The 17,589-nt window shown below is 36.8% G+C and overlaps 1 protein-coding gene across 1 annotated transcript in view; it reads right to left on the bottom strand.

The window, feature by feature from the left end:
- COL24A1 (collagen type XXIV alpha 1 chain) overlaps window positions 1–17,589 on the bottom strand; it is a 364,074-nt gene that overhangs the window by 325,667 nt on the left and 20,818 nt on the right. The window contains exons 5-6 of the mRNA XM_064279962.1: window positions 8,138–8,191; window positions 4,452–4,505 (exon numbers count right to left, since the gene is read on the bottom strand). Of these exons, the coding sequence (XP_064136032.1) occupies window positions 4,452–4,505; window positions 8,138–8,191 (108 nt within the window). The remainder of the gene's footprint in view (window positions 1–4,451; window positions 4,506–8,137; window positions 8,192–17,589) is intronic.

A 17,589-nucleotide genomic window follows, 5' to 3' on the forward strand; every position in this document is an offset into this window, starting at 1 on the left:
AACCACTTCAAACTAATCTGTAGCTTTGCAGATTTTTATAGAGAGAATGACAACATGATCTGTAAAGTTAACTATAGAACAGTAGAACTCCCCATATTTCTTCCTTCAGGCACTGATTTTATGCAAATCTTGAGTTATTTTGTTGTTGTTATTATTCTTATTGACATTCAGTATTGCTGTAGTATTGCTGTCCTTATTTTAAAGTTTATAAAAATTGCATACTTTTTGAGTGATTGATAAATCACAATGCATTCTGTTCTCTTATCCTTTCCAACATTATACAGATTTTTACTGTGTACCTCCTATGTAATGGAAACATGTTTTTAAATAATTCATCAAAATAGAATAAGAATTCATACTGATTTACATTTATAAGTATTTATAATTATGACTAAAACCATAGTAGTTAATATTTTTATTCATAAAATACTGTCATTTATCTTTCATAAAAATCTGTTTCAAAATTTGTGCATATTTCATAATTGTTCTTAGTCACTTTGATGACTAAGGTGTGCCTGACCCAAGCCCTGTTATTTTCAGTTGTCTCATACGTGTGTGAAAACTGGACAATGAAAAAGGAAGATGGAAGAATTAACACATTTGAATTGATGTATTGGCTAAGAATATTGAATATACCATGGACTACCAGAACAAACGAATTTGTCTTGGAGGAAATATAGCCAGAATATTCCTCGGAAGCAAGGATAGTAAAACTTTGTCTCACTTACTTTGGACATATCAGGAGGGACCAATCACTGGAGAAAGACATCACACTTGATAAAATAGAGGGTCAGAGAAAAAGATGGAGACCCTTAAGGAGATGCACTGACACAGTGGCTATAAAAATGGGTTCAAACACAGCAATGATTGTGAGGATGGCACAGGACTGGGGAATATTTTGTTCTGTTATACATGAGGTCGCTTTCAGTCAGAGCTAACTCGACAGCACCTAGTAACAACATACCTTCATGCTAAGATGTGCTTAATTGCTTCCATCTAGCTTATCCTCTTGATTTTAGAAAAAAATGCTTTGATTGATTTCACCAACAATGTTCTTACAATTTTAATTAGCAGGTTTTCAATTTTAATATAGCAACTTAACAACTATATTAAAAGCCAATTTAAAGATACATCTTGAATCCAAGTTCTGAATTATAACTCTTGTCTCCCATCCAACCCAGTGCACACTCTGTATCCAACTTTTCTGCTCTTTGGCAAAATTTAGATATTTAGTGGGAAGTGAAAATATAGCTCAGATCCTAGGAAACTAAGAATTACATGAACGCAGCTAAGCTGAAGCAATATAACTAGTCAACCTGGGGAAACAAGTAGTTTGGTAAAGATGTTAATAGTGAATTAAAAAAAAAAAATAAGGAAGACAAAAAAAAGAGGTAAAAAGAAAAAAAAAAAACCAAAAAATCTACTGAAGAGGAAAGAAAATAGTGTTGCTTTTGTTTTGTTGTTTCTGTCTCAACAACAACTTTCAGAACTTTTTATACATTAATCTTTTTTTATTCGTCTCAACAGTTTTCATGGATTGTCAGTGTGCTCCACACAACTTTCTTGCAGCCATTTTAGCTTTAAATTCCTTGAATTTAAACATATTTAAATATATCCAGAACTTGTCAGAGGAAGAATTATGAAGTCATTATCTGTCATCCAATCCAATATTTGTTTTCTTGACTTTCATGAAAACATTTCGCTTCCTTTTGCATACATGCTTGAGATAGTCAAACATAACGAAATACCGATGTCTAACAAACATCAATTAATTAATGCAGAAGCAGTGTCCAAAGTTATTAAGAGCACACTCATATGTGTCAAATAGGCCTGGATTTGAGTACTAAGTCTGCCAATTAATAGTTGTGTGGCCTTGGGTAAGTGACTTAACCCTTTACACCAAAGTTACCTCATTTATTAAATACTGAACATAGTATCTGTCTCAAAGGGGTTTTTTTTTTTTTCTAAGATTAAAAGTGAGAGTACTTAGGAAAAACTGAAATATCGTACATAATAAAATACCTACTTTTAATATAAGTAATAATAGTTATAAAAATAATTCATAAAATAGTTTAACAAACAAAAAGATATAATTAACTTCATAATATTTTAAAATACTGATGGGCCAAGACACATAAAACATGTACGCAGATCTTTGAAAGGCCAATATCTTCTGCTTCAAGTAAGTACAATTTCAAAGTTAAAAGGCAATATGCTTTAATAGTCAGAATCAATGTATTTTTTTTCTTTTCTCTCTAAATAATTTTTTCTATCTAGAGGTATCATGTCTCATCTACACAACAACCACTTAACATTTAATTAAGTGTTTTCCTTTCTGGATTGCTCATTTCATGAACCACAGGCATCACTTAAAGGCAGGCTTATCAAATTAAATTACATTTCTGAGGAAATGCCTTAGAAAGTAATTATTAGTTTGTTTTTCTTGGAAATGCAGCATCCTTGCCTAGGATGCAATAAATGTATATTTCATATCAAATAATTGAGACCATTTCTGTATTATAAGATATTCTGTTTGATGCTATATGTCAGTACAGTTTCCTCAGAGTATATACTGAGTAGCAATAAACTGATTCTTGACGTTATATCAAGACCAATTCTGTTAGAACCGATCACTCTGCAGTTTCGTGCCTCCACAGGAACAACCAGTAACCTCAACGGAATTATCAGTTTCTAACTACTGTCTAGGATGAAGACTAGTCTGAAGGCCATTAAGAATAATAATGTAGTCATGGGAAGGAAAATACTCTCATGAGATCAAAATCTTTTTCATCATTTTACATTTTAGCCCTTTAGCAGGGGTTATGAAGGAAAGCAAGAGAGCTCAGGAACCTTTCCAAAACCAGATAAATAGCTGATAATCCATTGCCATCATGTCAATTCCAACTCGTAGCGATCCTACAGGACAGAGTAGAACTGCCCCATAGGGTTTCCAAGGCTGTAATCTTTACAGAAGCAGACTGCTGCATCTTCCTCCCGTGGCTGGTGGGTTTGAACTGCGGACTTTTCAGTTAACAGATGAGCGCTTTAACCACTGCATTACCAGGGTGAATATTTATTAAGGGCTTACTATTTGCCTGGTACAGTACTGCATGCATCATGTGGATTATCTCATTCCATCCTCCAACAACTTCCTATGAAGTGGTAGTATTTTCTACATTTTACAGATGAGGCACCTGAGGCTTAAAGAAGTTAAGCAACCTGTCCAAGATCACGTACCTACAAAATGGCCAGTGGGATTTGAACCAAGTAACCAGAGCCTTTATATCACCTCCAACCTAAATCTCCCATGAATAAAGGTATTTAACACACTAAGACACAAACACAGCACATTATTATGTATATTCAGATATCCATATCAAGTCAAATACTGACTGCCAATATTTTGGGGCCCTTCAGAGCTTGGCTGAAAACCCTGGTGGTGCAGTGGTTAAAGAGCTACGGCTGCTAATCAAAAGGTCAACAGTTCAAATCTACCAGGTGCTCCTTGAAAAACCTGTGGGGCAGTTCTACTCTGTCCTATAGGGTCTCTACAAGTCAGAATTGACTCGATGGCAATGGGAAGAGCTTGGCTACTGACCAAAAGGTCAGAAGTTCAAATCTACCAGCCGCTTTTTGGAAACCCTATGGGGCAGTTAGCTCTACTCTGTCCTGTAGGGTTGCTATAAGTTGGAATCAACTCAATGGCAACGGGTTTGGTTTTTTTTTTCTTTTTTCTTAGAAAGAAATTATGGGTCTCCTTTATCCCCCTGCAGAAAAATAACAACTCAGTGTTTAGAAAAAAAGACAAGTTGAACAGACAGGAAAAATTACACTTGTATTAATTCAGGAAGCTGCATGATAATTTTGTGAAATAATATAATAGCTGTTAATGTTAGTACTTGTTTTTACATCAGAAAAAGCCTGGTTCTATGACCACTGTTCGCTACTGGCTATCCCAAACCCTCACCTCCACCATACTCTCATGCCTCACATTTGGATATATGCCATGGCAGAGATTATTATTTTCTAATAAAATAAAATAAATTTAAGATCCCCTAAAAAAATACAAGTTTACTACCTATATCCAGGTGAACCTCATTTTGCACATATAGAAGTTAAAAGGTGACTTCAAAGTTTTAGAAACATACTATTTCCCTAACATAATCAAAAGAAGGAAATTCTCCTCTTTATTATTCTATCAGTGTCTTTAACTCCCTTCTGACTATGTGTGAGTTTTATGAACATCATTAACTGAAAGGTTATTTTTCATAAGACAGTACATTTTCTGGGTACCACTTTCATGGATTAGGACAGCATCCTAATTTCCTTTTGCTAAGAAAAGCAATTAAAAACACTGGCTTTGAGGCTCAACTTCAAAACGAGATGGTAGTAGCTGAAGATCTCCCAGATCCATACAACATTCAATTACGTCCAAGTAAACCACATCTTACCTTATCACCTTGCATACCAGGGGGACCCATTAATCCAGAAAGTCCTTTATCACCCTATACACAAAACACAAATAGAGGTTTAATGTCATGAAAAAGAATTAAAAATTAGAGTTCCCTCGCTTCAGGATTGCATCTTGGACATCAAGCTTTTACTGCATTCATTTCCGACCTTCACAATGTGACTCAAGCCACCTTCTTTCTCAGACCTTTTTAGGCTTTATTTGAGATTCTCAGCTCCTATCTCTTCCAGTGCAAAATACTTGGGCTGTGCTTTCCCACCTCATGCCCCTGTTCCTTTTTCTTTTAATTTCTTTTCACCAAGAATGCCCTTACTTTCACCAATTCCCATCAATGAAGGTCTACCTTGTTTTAAAAGCTAAAGTAGTTTTCCAAAAATTCTACAAGCACTTAATGAGGCAGCTGTGAAGGGATCAGGCAGTCTCTTTTTCCTGAGGAGCAGCAGCCTGCTCTGACTCCTAAGTGGGATTCTCAGGGCAGGACCTGTGGAGTGAGGTCAGCCAGGTTCACGTGGCTCAGTGGGGAAAGGGCACTTCTGCTTCCTGGACTATACTCACACCTGTACCCCAGGGGCACAACTGCAGCTTCCGCCTGCTTCCACCTTGATGAGGGCCTATAAGGCCATTTTGGGGAAGGAAGGAGAAAGTATACCCGTGAGGGGGAAGGAGTATCTGTGGCCTGTGACCTTAGAAGTGACAAGAGAAACAGAGGAGGCTGTGTGACATCACACACACACACACACACACACAATCAGAAACAGATGGTAGCATGGATCATTTTGAGCAGTTTACTCAAGGTGCAGTTTTTTTTTTTTTTTAACCTCACTTTCCCTCTTTCTATTTCAACAGATTCATTGTGTGTGCAGGAAATGTATTGTGTTCGAAAGAAAAATAACTATTTAAAGAGAAAAAAGTATTGAGATAATAACCCTAAATCAACCCCTTGGTAACTATTTATATTGTTTAATTTTCACTGTATTAATGGGTCATCAAATTAAATACTCAGAAGAGAAAGGGATGTTTCTGATTATTAACAATAGAACATTTTTCCATTTTTTCTAATATTCATTTTAATGCTTCTTATCAAAATTTTATTAAGATGGTTTTCATTTGTTATGGGATAACCAGTTTATATAGTTTTTTTTTTTTTTTAATTGTCTTGGTGGTACAACAGTTAAGAGCTCAGGTCTGTGTAAGAAAAGACCTGTTATGTTCCCTAAAGGTTACAACCTAGTAAACCCCATGGGGCAGTTCTGCTCTGCCATACAGGGTCAGAATCGACTGGACAGCACACAACAATTACTCTGATAGCAGAAAAAGGAAACTGCACTAGGAAAACAGGAGACCTGAGGCTGGTTCCCTTCCATTAGCTCTAACCATGGTGAATCACTTAATTTCTCTTCACAGTTCCTCCATCTGGAAAATGAGAATTAATAATAATAATAATAATAATAATAATAATAATAATAATAATGTCCCATTTATAAACCAAACCCGTTGCCATCGAGCTGATTCTGATTCATAGCAACCTTATAGGACAGAGTAGAACTAACTGCCCCATAGGGTTTCCAAGGAGCGCCTGGTGGATTTGGATTGCCTGTCTTTTGGTTAGCAGCCCTAGCTGTTAACCACTATGCCACCAGCGTTACCCACTTGTCTAACAGAAGAAGAAAATTGCCACCATTTAAAAGCTGTTTATATGTGCTATTTAGATCCCAAAAGGGCTTAAACACTTCTGCAGGCTGTGTAAGAGATATTACTTTATGGATGTTACAAGGTAGAGGACTAGCCCATGTATTTTATTGTTTCATCACTGAGCATATGTTTATAGTAAAAATCGCTGAATAGTTAAAAATAAAATATACTTTCTTCTCAATCCCCCTTCATACCCACCAACTTAATGTTCATATTTTATTTGAATGCCAATTTTATTTGTATTCATATTGTATGTGTGCAACTAGTCTCATGTTTCTTCACTAGAAATTGGGACCCATTTGTTGCAAATACAATATCTTAGAGATCGTTTTTAAATTTTACCATTTTAGAAATACATTTTTCAATTTTAGAATTTGGATTTCACCTAAAACTCATTGGCAACATATTATTAAATTCTACATATTTCTGCATTTCTCCTATATGGTATTAACCACAATAAGTATATAAGTAAATTAAAAAAAAAAAAAAAGATGGACATAATTCTAAGCCTCAACTCCCATACTGAACCACTGCATATTTTGTACAGAGAAGTCACAAGGACAGAGACAACCAAGTATTTGATATAAATGTTTAAGCTAGGGTTTGATTTAAACAGTCACCAAAACAGAGTGGGCCTCCAATTTCTAAATTAAGAAATCAAATGTCCTATATTCAGAAGGACAGCACTGATGTTTCCTTCTCAGATTGCAGGAACTCTTTCCTTGCAGTAACTAAGGGACTAATGAAAATACTGTTTCTAGAAATAAACGTCTATTCCTTTTCTAAATTATTTAAACTCAGTGCAATCAGTTCTATGACAGCAACAAAATTCCTAAAATTCTATATAAGGACACTTTTGAGGTTTTACTTGTTAGTATAACATCTGTAGAGTCCATTAATTTGATTTTTTTTTTTTTAAGTTTACAACAGTTTCTGTAAGCCAATTAGAATATCAGATTTCAACACATGAATCACCAAAAATTGTTCAGGGATTTTTAAAAGTTTGTGAATATACACCACATAAACAAAAACATCCTATAATTATATCACATTTATCAAGTACTAGTCTAAACAAGGAGCCCTGGTTGCACAGTGATTAAGAACTCAGGCTGCTAACCAAAAGGTGGGCAGTTTGAAACCACCAGCCACTCCTTGGAAACCCTATGGGGCAGTTCTATTCTGTCCTATAGGGTCACTATGAATTGAAATTGACTAGATGGCAATAGTTTTTTTTTTTTTTTTTAGTTTAAACAAAGCTTACCAGATATCTTCCTAAAGACATATTCACCCTCACTAGAAAACAGCACCCTACTCCTAATAAAGATTCTATTGCTATCTTTAAGATACTAGCTCATTTTTACTTAAGTGTGTATATGTGTGTGTGTATGTCTGAAAACACGATAAAATGAAAAGCATACTGGTATAGAAGTCAAAAGGCTTGAATTTAGTGCTAACTCTGCCACTTACTATCCATATGATCAGTCATTTAGATCTCCCAATTCTGTTTTCTCAACTGGAAAATAATGATGACTGTCTGTCACAGTGAGCTGCCATGGAACATAAGCAAGATTAAGTATGTGGTACAACCCTAAAAAGTTATAAAATGGCAGAGGAATTTACGTGTTGTAGTGTGTGTGTGTGTGTGTGTGTGTGTGTGTGTGTGTGTGAACAGCAACATCTTTCAGGGTTAGGACCACATTCTGCTCTAGTTTCTTACCCCACCCAGCTCTAAGTGGCATGCAGGCCACAGCAGACACTCAGTAAAAGCAGTTAGTGTTATGATTTAAATCAATACGTTAAACTGATGATATAATTTACTTAATTCTTCAAATATTTCTTCTTTCATTAAAATCCAATAGTTCTCAGATACATTCTCTGTCTTACGTCAAATAAAATGTAGATTAAAAAGATAAAAATAATTTAAAAAATTTTTAAATATATTACCATTATTTTGTTTTATGGACAAATAATTACCTTTTCTCCAGAAATAGCTTGACCTGGGGAGAATCCTGGATCTCCTTTGGGGCCCTAATAAAAGTTATAAAACACTTAGTGAAACATAAATTACATGCAGTATATCACATATCTTTGGTTGTAAGGATGGTCAAATGCCATAATAAAGAAAAAATAAAGGAAAAAGATATCTTTAATTGCCAAAATTCTTTTTATAGTGTTATAAAAATAGATATTTTCATAGTCTGGGCATTTTTATCTTTTAAGTTTCAAGAGAGATATGACATTAGGTTTCAACTAAGTATTTCAGTACAATATTAAAATAATCTTTCTAATTATACATACTAGCAAAGTATCTCTTTTTCAAATTTTTATCACAGCTCACAATATATAGGGTTCACAACTGAGATTTTATAAAATTAAAGTTCTGATTTCATTATCATTCTCAACTAAGAAGAAATGTCTCTCTTCCTAGATAGCTCTAAATGCTATTTTCACTTTATAGGAAATAGGGGAATCAAAAAAAAAAAAAAATTTTTTTTTTTTTTATCTTGTCATGTCTTCTTTCACACAATCAGGGATGCTTTAAATTAGCACTCAAAATGACTGACAAAAGAAGGAAGACAGAGGGAAGAATCCTGCATGTTTCCCAGCAAGTCTTTTCATTTTATGAATTAGGAATGAGTTGACACTGGTAAAAAGTCCTGCTTTCTACATTGTTAGTTGCCTTTGAGTCAATTTGGAAGAGATAGTTTTCTGGTCTCACCTCTTCTCTTCCATAGCCACCACCACTTTTGCCACCAAGTCTACAATTTTAGATCATTGGCTACAAAATTATGGAACCTCAGAAATAACTCCAGTAATATTTCAATATATAAGAACTCAAATCTTCATCTAAAAAAAAATATAGGTAATATACTTAGAATTTATAAAACGTGTTAGAGAGGTAAGGTATACTTCTCTGCTTTAAAGAATGCTCCAAAAGCTTTTATTCACTTTGTCCCTCATTTTGTATCAACTCTATGACTCCCAACACACTCTTAGTCTTACTTGATTGCCTTTTCAAATCAAAGGGCTAGAATGAAACGGAATATTAACTAATTTATTAGTCATAATTGACTTTGACCCTCAATTCTGACTTCTATATACTTATGGGGACTTGCCTTTGTTAAAGGAGCTATATATTCCTTTGAGTATTGTCTTAGTTATCTGGTACGGCTATAACAGAAATGCCACGAGTGGATGGCTTTAACAAAGAGAAATTTATTCTTTCACAGTCTAGTAAGTAACAAGTCCAAAATCAGGGTGTCATCTCCAGGGGAAGGCTTTCTCTTTCTGTCAGGTCTGGAGGAAGATTCCTTGTCATCAATCTTCCCCTGGTCGAGGAGCTTCTCATGTGCAGGGACCCTGTGCCCAAAGGATGCACTCTGCTCCTGGTGCTGCTTTCTTGGTGGTATGAGGTCCCCAACTCTCTGCTTGCTTCCCTTTCATCTCTGGAGACATAAAAGGTGGTGCAGGCCACACCCCAGGGAAACTCCCTTTACATTGGATCAGGGAGGTAACCTGAGTGATGGTAATGTTACGTTCCCACTCTAATCCTCTCAACATAAAATTATAATCACAAAATGAAGGACAATCGTACAACACTGGGAATCATGGCCTAACCAAGTTGATAACACATTTTGGGGGGGACATAATTCAATCCATGACAAGTAAGAGGAAAAGGAAGCTGCTTACACTATGTTATTTAAAGGATTCCAGAAGACCTACTTATCCTACTAATCTGCTACTGAGCCTGAAATCTTCAGAATAACTCTTTTAAACCATTACTGGAACTCCAGAAGGCCCTTTGTCTGGGGAGGGACACTTTTAAGGTACTAGACCATTTAACAGAATAGGTTCATCAGATTAAAATTAGCCCAATATAGTGGAAAGAGCATTGAGACTTGGAGACAGAAAACAAAGCAAGTCATTTAATCTGACACAAAAACAGTAACACATCACAACATTTAGGATCAAATTCTCTATAAATTATAAAGACTTTAGTATTAAAAATAACAAAACTAAAGAGAATCATTATTAAAATAACTTTACAGTAGCTGCCATCCAGAAAGCAAAGAGCACAACTCAAGTGAACTATTAACAGTACAGCAAAATTTTAACAAAAAGGGATTTGGAATTTAAAAAATTCAGGAAAGTGCCACAAAGGAAATACTAAATGACATGATTATGAGGTAGCACCATGTGGGTAGTTGCAATGAGGCAGTCCTTTGGTCAAGCCTGTAGGCCATGTCTTCCCCATTCTTCCACTTGCTAGTATCTTTGGGCTTCTGGAACAAACCACTGCAACCCCCCAAAGCCTAATGGTTTGTCTAAATGTCAGCAGAGTAAAGAGATACAATTCTTGGTTAGGTGCCAAGCTGTCTCAGCACCTCCCCCTAGGGTGGGCAGGAGAGGAAAAACCTGGATGTAATTAAATGGGTCACGCAGGCTAATGGTATACAATGGTTGGGGAGGGATTTTTCTCCGTCTCCTCAGCTATGGTGCTGGTAGGGCACATGTAGCATAAGCATAAGCTTACAGCCCATCTAACTGGACTTACCTGACCAGGGGGACACCAGCAGAAGGCAGGCTCCCATTATGACCCTCACCCACAATGCCAGGTGGAGGGCATATATGGAAGAGCTCTCTTTTTCCACAGGGGCAGCTTCCAGATGCCAGGGGGACTGGCCTGTCATGTGACTGTCCCATTTAGCCCCTCACCCAAGACACAAAGTGGTGTATGTGTGGAAGAATCATCATCTCTGCCTGGACAGTTTTGAGTCGGGGAGCGGGGAGGGGGCTGCTGACCATGGAATTTTTCCTGCTGCATGCTGTTTGCTTCTTTTTCTAAGTAATAAAAGCTCCTTTCCACATACTAACATGTGTTCAGGCACTGATCAGAAGAGCATGACAGAAATGAAACAATTCATATGAATTATAGTTTCCTTTTTCTAATGGCTCCTAGCTATCTAGAAATTGGACATCACATGTGAGTACCTTGTAGATCCTAGAATGTGACATCTCTCAGTAGCCTTGACTTTGCCATTTCTAACAATGACATGACCTCCATAATCTCAGTTTTAAGTGTTATACTCTCTAACAAACACTTCCTCTTTTTACCTAACTTTCTCTGGGCTCCCACAACTTTTAATAGTTCTTTCAGGAGGCAGAGCCAAGATGGCGGAATAGACAGACGCTTCCAGCGAGACCTCTTTACAACAAAGACCCAAAAAAACAAGTGAAACGAGTATATTTGTGACAAGCTGGGAGCCCTGAGCATCAAAGGCAAGCTTAGACAATGAACTGAGGGGCAGGGGAAGGAAGAGGCCATTCAGAAGTGGAGAGGAGTTACCAGACCTGAATTGTGGGGAGCCCTGAGGCACCATTCCCGGAGTGGTGGTGGCGTCGGGTTGGTACTAGCGCTTGGCCGCAGTTTCCTCAGGAAGAAGCAGCCACCCACACAGCCTACTCACACCTCCGGAAACTGAGAAGAATGGCACTCTCCGCAAAAGCAAAGTACTTGCGTGTATTTTACCGTGCCCCCCCACCCCGCCCAAGCCTGCTTCAGCGGCTGAATCCCTCGGCATGAGATAGACCCTGGTGAGCACCTAGAGTCATCCTCCCAGCCTTGGGGAAGGAAAAAATTTGTATTTGGGGGAAAAAATAATTTGCTAGCTCCATCTAACTGGGAGAGCTCAGGACAGAAGTGGATCCTGTCCAGGCATAAATCGTCGTGTACCTTGAGCACCTTTCCCTTCTGCATGGGCCTGTGTGGGCCTATTTTGGGAGAATAGGCCCTTGTTGGCTAACTCCAACCATTTCAGCTGTGCGGTAGAGAGGTGGGTGTTTGACGTTTGACATTGCTTTGCCAATTAAACAAGGTCCTCACCTACCCACATCAGGGACCTAAGGACTGGTAGCTCCACTCAGATCACCCAGCCACTTGCGACAGGGCTCCAAAGATAACTGGTACCTCCCAGCCCTTACAACCAAAAACTTTGGGTGCCCATAGTCCATCTGCAGAACCCACCCACCAGCATACTCAAGGGAACAAAGATGCATTTTCCTCAGACACTTGGGGTTCAGTTGTCAGCCCCCTGCCTTGTTCAGAGCATGATCCCCTGCTGCAATCAGATACCAGTATATATGCCAATCACCTCTGCCCCTCTAAGACTGTAGGACAGAGCCTATACCACACATTTGATATCAGCTACCTGGAAACCTGAGCTGAAATCATACAAGAAAACTGAATGGACTCCTAGACTGATATACCTGATAACAGCTCTAGCCAGCTGGGGACAGGACACCAGAGCTCCAAAGGTGAAAATAATCAAGCTAGCTCACTCAAGCAACCCATAGGGGCATACCAAAACAAAACAAAGCCAGCAGCTATGACACAATAAACAAGCATAAACAAGTACAATAACTTAAAGACGGCTCGGAGACAACAGTCAATATAAAGTCACATAAAGAAACAGACCATGATCACCTCAACAGGCTCTCAAAACAAAGAATCTAGGGATCTTCTAGATGAAAGTGCATTCCTGGAATTACCAGATGCAGAATACAAAAGTTTAATATACAGAACCCTTCAAAACATCAGGAAGGAAATGAGGCAATAGGCAGAACGAGCCAAGGAACACATAGATAAAGCAACTGAAAAAATTAGAAAGATTATTCAGGAACATAATGAAAACCTTAATAAGCTGGAAAAATCCATAGACAGACAGCAATCAAAAACTCAGAAGATTAGCAATAAAACTACAGAATTAGATAACAGAAAGTCAGAGGAGCAGAACTGAGCAACTAGAAGCTAGAATTTCTGAACTCGAAGATAAATCACTTGGCACTAATATATTTGAAGAAAAATCAGATAAAAGAATTAAAAAAAAAATGAAGAAATCTTAAGAATCATGTGGGACTCTATCAAGAGAAATAACCTACGAGTGATTGGAGTACCAGAACAGGCAGGGATAACAGAAAATACAGAGAAACTTGAAGATTTGTTGGCAAAAAACCTCCCTGATATTGTGAAAGATGAGAGGATATCTATCCAAGACACTCATCAAACTCCACATATGGTAGATCTGAAAAGAAAGTCACTAAGACATATAATCAAACTTGCCAAAACCAAAGATAAAGAGAGAATTATAAGGAGAGCCAATAAGAATAAGCTCAGACTACTCAGCAGAAACCATGCAGGCAAGAAGGCAATGGGATGACATATTTAAAAAATTGAAGGAAAAAATTGCCTGCCAAGAATCATAAATCCATCAAAACTGTCTCTTAAATATGAAGGTGAAATTAAGACATTTCCAGATAAACACAAGTTGAGGGAATTCACAAAAACCAAACCAAAACTACAAGAAATGCTAAAGGGTGTTCTTTGGTTAGAAAATCAATGATATCAGGTATCAACCAAAGACTAGAACACTGGGCAGAGCAACCGGAAGTCAAACCAGACAGGGAAATCCAAAAAAACAATGCAAGATTATTTTAAAAAAAAGCTCAAAAGAGGGTAACAGCAATGTTATTATATAAAAGAAGACAACATTAAAATAATAAGAGGGACTAAGAAATGTAATCATAACCTTCAATATGGAGAGGAAGATACGGCGATACAAAGAAATAAAAGTTAGTTTTAAATTTAGATAAATAGGGGTAAATAATAAGGTAACCAAAAAGGAGAAAAACTATCCTACTCATCCAAATAAAATACAAGGAAAAAATAGAGACTCAGCAGAAACAAAATCAACAACAAATATGAGGAAAGGACAATACATAAAGAAAATCTACTCAGCACATAAAATCAAGTGGGAAAAAGAAACTGTCAACAACACACAAAAAAGACATCAAAATGATAGCACTAAATTCAAACCTATCCATAATTACCCTGAATGTAAATAGACTAAATGCACCAATAAAGAGACAGAGAGTGGCAGAATGGATTAAAAAACAAGATCCGTCTATATGCTCCCTACAAGAGACATACCTTAGACTTAGACACACAAAAAAACTAAAACTCAAAGGATGGAAAAAAATATATCAAGTAAACAACAATCAAAAAAGAGCAGGAGTGGCAATATTAATTTCCAACAAAATAGACTTTAAATTTAAATCCATCAAAAAGGATAAGGAAGACACTATAGAATGATTAAAGAGACAATACACCAAGAAGATATAACCATATTAAATATTTATGCACCCAATGACAGGGCTGCAAGATACATAAAACAAATTTTATCAGCACTGAAAAGTGACATAGACAGCTCCACGATAATACTAGGAAACTTCAACATACCACTTTCGGTGAAGGACAGGACATCCAGAAAGAAGCTCAATAAAGACACAGAAGATCTAAATGCCACAATCAACCAACTTGACCCCGTAGACATATACAGAACACTCCACCCAACAGCAACCAACTATATTTCTTTTCTAGTGCACGTGGAACACTCTCTAGAATAGACCACATATTAGGTCATAAAGCAAGCCTTAGCAGGATCCAAAACATTGAAATATTACAAAGCATCTTCTCTGACCATAAGGCCATAAAAGCAGAAATCAATACCAGAAAAAGCAGGGAAAAGAAATCAAACACTTGGAAACTGAACAATACCCTGCTCAAAAAAGACTGGAGTCTAGAAGACATTAAGGATGGAAGAAAGAAATTCAGAGAATCCAATGAGAATGAAAACACTTCCTATCAGAACCTTTGGGACACAGCAAAAGTGGTGCTCCGAGGCCAATTTATATCAATAAATGCACACATCCAAAAAGAAGAAAGCACCAAAATCAAAGAATTATCTCTACATCTTGAACAAATAGAAAGAGAGCAACAAAAGAAACCCACAGGCACCAGAAGAAAACAATTAATAAAAATTAGAGCTGAACTAAATGAAATAGAAAACAGAAAAACACCTGAAAGAGTTAACAAGACCAAAAGCTGGTTTTTTTGAAAAAATCAACAAAAATTGATAAACCACTCACCAAACTGACTAAGGAAAAACAGGAAAGGAAGCAAATAACCTGAATAAGAAATGAGATGGGTGATATTACAACAGACCCAACTGAAATTAAAAGAATCATATCAGATTACTATGAAAAACTGTACTCAAACAAATTTGAAAACCTAGAAGAAATGGATGAATTCCTAGAAACACACTACCTACCTAAACTAAAACAAACAGAGGTAGAACAACTAAATAGACCCATAACAAAAGAAGAGATTGAAAAGGTAATCAAAAAACTCCCAGCAAATAAAAGCCCTGGTCCTGACGGCTTCACTGCAGAGTTCTACCAAACTTCCCGAGAAGAGTTAACACCACTACTACTAAAGGTATTTCAGAGCAGAAAAAAGGACGGAATACTACCAAACTCATTCTATGAAGCCACCATATCCCTGATACCAACACCAGTTAAAGATAGCACAAGAAAAGAAAATTATAGACCTATGTCCCTCATGAACGTAGATGCAAAAATCCTCAACAAAATTCTAGCCAACAGAATTCAACAACATATCAAAAAACTAATTCACCATGACCAAGTGGGATTTATACCAGGTATGCTTATGCAGGGATAGTTCAACATTAGAAAAACAATTAATGTAATCCACTACATAAATTGAACAAAAGACAAGAATCACATGATTTTATCAACTGATGCAGAAAAGGCATTTGACAAAGTTCAACAGCCATTCGTGATAAAAACTCTCAGCAAAATAGGAATAGAAGGAAAATTCCTCGACATAATAAAGGGCATTTATACAAAGCCAACAGCCAACATCACCCTAAATGGGGAGAGCCTGAAAACATTCCCCTTGAGATCGGGAACCAGAAAAGGATGCCCTTTTATCACCACTCTTATTCAACATTGTGTTGGAGGTCCTAGTCAGAGCAATTAGGCTAGATAAAGAAATAAAGGGCATCCAGGTTGGCAAGGAAGAAGTAAAAGTATCTCTATTTGCAGATGACGTGATCTTACACACAGAAAAACCTAAGGACTGCTCCAGAAAACTACTGAAACTAATAGAAGAGTTCAGCAGAGTATTGGGATACAAGATAAACATACAAAAATCAGTTGGATTCCTCTACACCAACAAAAAGAACATCGAAGAAGGAATCACCAAATCAATGCCATTTACAGTAGCCCCCAAGAAGATAAAATACTTAGGAATAAATCTTACCAGAGATGTAAAAGATTCATACAAAGAAAACTACAGTACACTTCTGCAAGAAAGCAAAAGAGACTTACGTAAGTCAGAGAACATACCTTGCTCATGGATGCGGAGACTTAACATTATAAAAATGTCTGTTCTACCAAAAGCAATCTGCACATTTAATGCAATTCCGATCCAAATCCCAGCGACATTCTTTAATAAGATGGAGAAACAAAACACCAACTTCATATGGAAGGGAAAGAGGCCCCGGATAAATAAGGCATTATTGAAAAAGAAGAATAAAGTGGAAGGCCTTACTTTAACTGATTTTAGAACCTATTGTACTGCCACAGTAGTCAAAACAGCCCGGTACTTGTACAACAACAGATACATGGACCAATGGAACAGAATTTAGAATCCAGACATAAATCCATCCACATATGAGAAATTGATATTGGACAAAGGCCCCAAAACAGTTAAATGGGGAAAAAGACAGTCTTTTTAACAAACGGTGCTGGCATAACTGGATATCCATCTGCAAAAAAATGAAACAAGACCCATACCTCACTCCATGCACAAAAACTAACTCAAAATGGATCAAAGACCTAAATATAAAATCTAAAACGATAAAGATCATGGAAGAAAAAATAAGGACAATGTTAGGAGCCCTAATACATGGCATAAACAGTATACAAAACATTCTTAAGAATGCAGAAGAAAAACTAGATAACTGGGAGCTCCTAAAAATCAAACACTTATGCTCATCCAAAGACTTCACCAAAAGAGTAAAAAGACTACCTACAGACTGGGAAAAAGTTTTTAGCTATGACATTTCTGATCAGCTCCTCATCTCTAAAATCTAAATGATACTGCAAAAACTCAACTACAAAAAAACAAATAACCCAATTAAAAAATGGGCAAAAGATATGAACAGACACTTCACTAAAGAAGACATTTAGGTAGGTAACAGATACATGAGGAAATGTTCACGATGATTAGCCATTAGAGAAAGGCAGATCAAAACTACAATGAGATTCCATCTCACTCCAACAAGGCTGGCATTAATCCAAAAAACACAAAACAATAAATGTGGAGAGGCTGTGGAGAGATTGGAACACTTATATACTGCTGGTGGGAATGTCAAATGGTACTACTACTTTGGAAACCAATTTGGCCCTTTCTTAAAAAGCTAGAAATAGAACTACCATACGATCCAGCAATCCCACTCCTTGGAATATATCTTAGAGAAGAGCCTTTACAAAAACAGATACTT

This window comes from Loxodonta africana, chromosome 3 (genome assembly GCF_030014295.1).
Source record: "Loxodonta africana isolate mLoxAfr1 chromosome 3, mLoxAfr1.hap2, whole genome shotgun sequence".
NCBI classification, from domain to species: Eukaryota; Metazoa; Chordata; class Mammalia; order Proboscidea; family Elephantidae; genus Loxodonta; species Loxodonta africana.